This window comes from Lagopus leucura, unplaced genomic scaffold (assembly GCF_019238085.1).
Source record: "Lagopus leucura isolate 7727_CA_CO unplaced genomic scaffold, USGS_WTPT01 Super-Scaffold_100009, whole genome shotgun sequence".
NCBI lineage: Eukaryota > Metazoa > Chordata > Aves > Galliformes > Phasianidae > Lagopus > Lagopus leucura.
The window spans coordinates 5851174-5856692 of record NW_024962266.1 but is presented as its reverse complement, the minus strand read 5'-3'; the positions used below and the strand labels follow the sequence as shown (position 1 = coordinate 5856692).

The 5519-nt window shown below is 48.9% G+C and overlaps 1 protein-coding gene across 1 annotated transcript; it reads right to left on the bottom strand.

Moving 5' to 3' along the window:
• Window positions 1-228: 228 nt before the first annotated feature.
• FASLG (Fas ligand) lies at window positions 229-4737 on the bottom strand. The gene is made up of 4 exons (XM_042873872.1): window positions 3799-4737; window positions 3455-3500; window positions 1935-1988; window positions 229-1498 (listed from the first exon to the last, which is right to left on the bottom strand). The coding sequence occupies exons 1-4, from the start codon at window positions 4189-4191 to the stop codon at window positions 1104-1106; spliced, it is 888 nt and encodes a 295-aa protein (XP_042729806.1). The 5' UTR covers window positions 4192-4737; the 3' UTR covers window positions 229-1103.
• Window positions 4738-5519: the final 782 nt, after the last annotated feature.

The window sequence follows — 5519 nt, the reverse complement described above, 5'->3', positions numbered from 1 at the left end:
TGAGCTGCCCACCTCACACCTTCCTGATCCCCAGATCTCAACAATTTTCATTGCCTGAAAGCTCATTGGCAGGGACCCAGTGCCCCACCAGGCAGGGAGCAAAATTTTTCTGGCACACTGCTAGAGGTAGAGCAGGGTCCTGTCCACTGACCAAAGGCGTTCCGGGCTTTGGCCATTGCAAAAGCCTTCTGTCCCACATAAGGAGAATACAGTGCCATTTCCTAGAAAAATATACCTTTATTTACCATCTGTGTTTTGCCCAGGAGAGAGCATCCCATGCTCAGCTAGGGCTGGTTTGCTCAGGTCCTATCAGTGAGAAGGGTACCTGGCCCTTATGCTGTACCCATCACCATAGGATGGGGAGGATTCAGCAAGACCTTGTTTTCACCACAGGGCCAGGACCCCTCACAACATCACCACTTCCAGCACATTCCTTGCAAGGTGAGTTAAATAAAGGGGTGGGGATATTTTCTGGGAAGGGAACAGTCAATAATTTAACACAAAACAAACCTACCATGCTTAACAAGCCAACTGGTAGGTGGGTGCCTGCCAGACAATTTACAGTGCCAAGTGTCCAGGTGGGATGGGCAGACCATTGCTCAGGGGAAGCAGCCTGAGCTCACTCCTACATCACCACCGATGGCGTGGCACAGCACAGCTCAGACTGATGGCCTCTTGGACACAGGCCAGCTGTCCCCAAATGGCCTGAGCTCATGGGGGGCATAACAGCATGTGTGGGCCAGTGCTGCTGAGGCCCTGGCACTTTCTCAGGTAGCAGTCTTCTCGAGCAAGTAGTGAGTTTCAACAGGGTCTTTGATGCACTACATTTCAGGGCGGTGGTTTTATTCGGAGGAAGAAAATGCGTGATTCTCTTCAGACAGCCACAGGACAGCCCAGGTGCTTCCTAGAGGTCTGGTTTCAAGCTTTTACCTGTTGCTTGAGCCTTCTCATGCAGAAGGCTGAAACGTGGTTTCTTGATGGGTTTCCTAGAGTGAGACCCTGCTTTGGTTTTGGCAACATAGGACCGTTGCCTCTCAAGAGGCCGTCATGCCCTGCATGTCCCAGTGCGTGGGGTGCTGCCAGCCACATTTCAACAGCACCACTTAAAGCTTAAATAACCCAAAGAATGTCTTGGATTCCTCAAAGTTAACCAGATCAATTTTGGAAACGTTGACATACAGACTGTCCCTCTCCCTGAGCTTGAATAAAGCCCCCAGGTAGCTTTTCCGGGCCCACATCTTCTCCTTTGTACAGTAGTTGATGCGCTTGTCCTCCATCAGCACGTGGCTGCCTGGTGAAGCTGGGTTTCTCTTGTAGACAACGTGTGTCAGCACCTCGTTGTCACAGTGCCTTCCCCGGAAAAGCACGTTGGAGTACACAAAGTACAGACCAGTCTCATTGATCACAAGGCCCTGGGCACGGTACTGAACGCCACTGGTGAAGGCATGACCAGAGATGGGTTCCCACTCCAATGGGAGGTTCCGCTGTGTGGGGTTCCCTGGAAGCCAGAATGAGAGTGGAAGTGCAGTAAGTACAAGCACTAATGTGTTTTCCCTTCAGTTACACCCCAAGTCACAACCAAGTCACCTGTTCTCTGTGTCCTTTGAGCAGCATGAGAAGTCTACCCCAACCTCACGGAGGTGGGAGTTCTCACCTCCCATGTGCTCAATTGGCACTGAGCTGCTTTTGAAAGCACCTCATTGACAAAAACAAAAAACAAAGGAAAAAATATATCTCTCATTAAAAAGCCTGAATAAGAGGAATATTTTAGCAGTGGAATAACTTCAAGTTGCCAGAGCACACGCATTTCTAAAGGAAAATGAGGAAGTCTGTGCAAGGCAGTTCCCTGCAATGACAGCCAAGCTGCCCCTTTCACCTCGGTAACATCTGCCCTGTTCACTGCTCCCAAATCTTGCTGGCCCCTCAGCACATACCTGTTAAGTGTGCTGCCTTCCTTGCTTCCTTTTTCACTGGCTTGCTCCCCTGCCCTGCATGCAAACAGAGGAGACTTTAGCCCTATGCTCCACGGAGAAGCCAAACCAGTGAGAAGAACAGGTATCCACGAGGCTAAAGCGAGGTAGATTCCCAGCAGCAAAGAGCACATAGGCACCATGGCTTGCTGTAAAGAGATAGAAAGATGCTCAGCCAAATGCTACAGAACATTAGAAAGAGTTAGAAAGCAAGAGCTGAAGCAAAGGATCAGATGTGATCCAAAGCAAAGGGAAAAAACAAGAGAGCAAGGAAAGTTTTCATCTTCAAATGACTCCACCAGTGAACTCAAGCAGAGGACATTCACTCAGGTTTTAGGAGAGGGATAATACAGTGCCTTTACATGGCTTCTTTAGTCTGTGTTGAGGTGACTGCTTGTGTCCTATCACAGACATACCTGCTTTATTGCCCCACTCCAGCCCAGCACCCCCACAGCAGTGGAAATCTGGCTGCCAAGTACCAAACCTCCTTACAGCTGGACCAGAAAAGCTATTTGAGACATCCTGAAAGCACTTGCCTAGCCAGGCAGACCCTGTCCTCAGAAGGGCAGAATATGGGTAAGAGAATTCTACCTTCCATGGAGGGTCTGAGTCCTCCTAGAGAAATGGGCTGGTTACAGTGACCGGGCACAGGGACCCCATCCTACTCCATCTTGCCCATTCTCTCAGTGTCTACTTCTGAGCATCAAGCTCTCAAATTTTAGAACCATCTTGTTTGCTTAAGCCAGTTGTTTGGCCTTCTTTAAAAAGATTTCATCACTAATAACACTAACACAGATCATAAAAATGACAGTTTGAAAGTTCAAAATACGATTTTAAAATTGTTCCATTGAGACTGAAACTACTTTTTCTTTCCTCTAAGTTTAGGGAAAAAAAAAAAAGTAGGTTCTTTTGGAAAGTTTCAATTTCAGTGAAAAGACATTTTTTAAAGAGAATAAAATCACCACAGAATCAGGATCTTCTCATCTAACTCTGACTGCATCGAGACTTTGTACCAAAGGAATTTAGGAACAAAGTTGCTCTCTCTCAAGGGTACAAGCAGATCTTCCAATCCCAAGGAAAACAAAACTCTGTATGTCATCCCAAAAATCTTACAGAGCAAAGAGAAAAAGTGATAACATGTGCATCTTGGTTCTCTGCTCTCCTTCTGTGCATGCTGTTGCAGTGCATTAGGACAGCCAGAAATTCACTTTCACAGCAGAATACCTCTCAGTATCAGTGCCCCACTTGGGTCTGGGAGACCCTAAAGCAGAAGCAAACTGTTCCACACTGACACCACTAAGCATTCCAGCAAGCAGGATGCAGGACACCCTCCCCACGTGCTCTTCTTCAAGCAAGTGTAATGAGTACTTCCAGAGCATCAGAGCTGCACCCTTGCCTTTGCACCTGACAAGGGGAGGGAAGAATTTGGCAGGAACATTCACACACGCTGGCAAGGAGGAGTTCCTCTACGTACATCAACTCACCTATGAGCTTCTCCAGGGCTGGAGGGATGTGTTCAGTGCTGACAGACTGTCAAAAGAAGAGTGACAAGCTCTCTTAGCAGGGTGAGAGCACAAAAGCACCATCTAGATGCAGCCAGACCATCTCAACAACAGCTATTCTGAGTGCTCATGCAGAGCTGCAAGGTTAAGTGCACAGGGAGAGAGAGCCTGCAGCACTCAACCATCAGGACAACCAGATATGTACCACAGTCACCAACAGAGCAGTCCTTCACAGTAACAAACAGCCCCACGCACACTGACATGGCAGACACGTCACTGCCACAGTTTTCTCCCCACAGCCTGTGTGGCCAGCAGGCAGACTTTACCTCTCTGAGTTCAGCCAGTTCCTTCTCCAGGTGGAAAATCTGAAACATGCTCAGCCCCACTCCAGTGAGGGCCAGCAGGATCAGCAAGAAGATCACCAGGAAGCCGACGCTGCTCCTTTCTCTGTTGCTCTTTGGCTTTTTCCTCCGATCGGGTACCGGTGGAGGGAAGGGAGCGACAGGGGATGCTGGATGGCAGGAGGTACTGGCATCGGCACAGCCATCCACCCAAAAGATCTGGGGGTGCATATAGTTCAAGTTCTGCTGCATGGCTGGGAGTGGGATGGGCTGGACGCGCTTTGTGTGATCTTCCATGTGGCAGCCAAAAACTGCCGAGGCTGGCCCAGACTGAGCCCTGGGGGAAGACCCAGCTCTGCTTCTGTGTGCCTGCATCATCCCAGCTCAGATGCCGCAACTCTATGAAAGCCTCAAGCAGCAACAGCAAACCCCAAAAAGCTTCCACCCTCGGCTGCAAGTTGAGGGCACCCGCCTGCTCCTCCCACACTGCAGCAGCATGCACATGCAGCCGGACAGAGCTAGTGGCAGACTGCACTCACACAGCACCAGCCCCAGGAAGGAGGTGTACAGAGCAGCACGGTGCTGTCAGGCAGGGGCTGAGTAATCAGCCAGCCACCCTTTCCAGCAGCCCACTCAGGCAGAGGCAGCTGCTTTTCCACTGCGGTGTCCTGCACTGCAAGCAGGGGGAATAACACTCTTCTGCTTCTGGCATCCTGCATGAGAGCTGAGAGGCAGAGCTGAGTTTTCCCCTTAGCAGAAATATGAAGATCTTATATCAAGTACAGCAACAGGCACTCAAGAACTGCTTCGTTTTGCAAAGGACAAATTACTTACTGCTGTCCTCTTCCGACTTGCAGCAATGCTGGAGAGGGCAGTTCTTGTTGCTTTTCAGTCTTCTCTGAACAACGGCGAGTGCTGCAGTAGGACCTCACCTGGCTGGGTGACTGATCAGACACTGCACTACTCATCTTGGTGGAACTTCCTTGCCTTTCAAGGAAGGATTCAGAGTTTAGGCACACTGCAGGGACCAGTGCTTTTAAAGGCTCACTGCCAAATCATGAGGAGAGACAGCATCTCCATTTCTCAATTTAAGTCTTCATTGGCTGCTGATTTCTAAGTAGTGGCAAGGAGCTTTCCCATAAATTTACCATAAATTTACACAAAAGACTGTCCATAGCTATTTGCTCTTTCATTTCATAGACATAATGAAGTGCATTTATAGGAGGGCAGTGTTTTAAAAATGAAGTGCTTAATGCAAGAACAAATGTAATTTTTGTCTCTTATGTGGCTGAAGAAAGCAGCCCCAACACAAAGATTTTGATCTTGAACATCAAAATCTGCAGTTCATGGTTAGCATGCTCTAACAATGTGTGCACACTGGTTTCTCCAAAGCAAGGGCTGAGTTGTGCCTCCAACCACACCAATCAGTCAGATGTGCACCACCAGACACCCTGCTGCTTTTTGAGAACGTTCACCGCAGCTCCTTGCTGAAAAGAGAATCCACAGCACAAACCATTTCAGCAACCTCTAGGGTCTTGTACTTCTAGCTCTGACACAAAAAATAAAAGCAACTGAAATGCACCTCCAGCAGTTCAAGCCTACTCAATACTCCTTCTCAGAGCGCTGAGGACACCGCCCCTGTGACTTGCTGCAAAATAGACACAGGTGCCAGGGAGTTCCTATTTCTTTAATGCCCTCTGAGGCCC

Excerpts from the sequence above, each read along its gene's own strand:
- FASLG (XM_042873872.1), bottom strand. The coding sequence starts at position 4,191 with ATGATGCAGGCACACAGAAGCAGAGCTGGGTCTTCCCCCAGGGCTCAG. Across the intron at positions 3,501-3,798 it reads AACTGGCTGAACTCAGAGAG|TCTGTCAGCACTGAACACAT; the intron begins GTAAAGTCTGCC and ends TTCTTTTGACAG. Across the intron at positions 1,499-1,934 it reads GAAGGCAGCACACTTAACAG|GGAACCCCACACAGCGGAAC; the intron begins GTATGTGCTGAG and ends TCTGGCTTCCAG.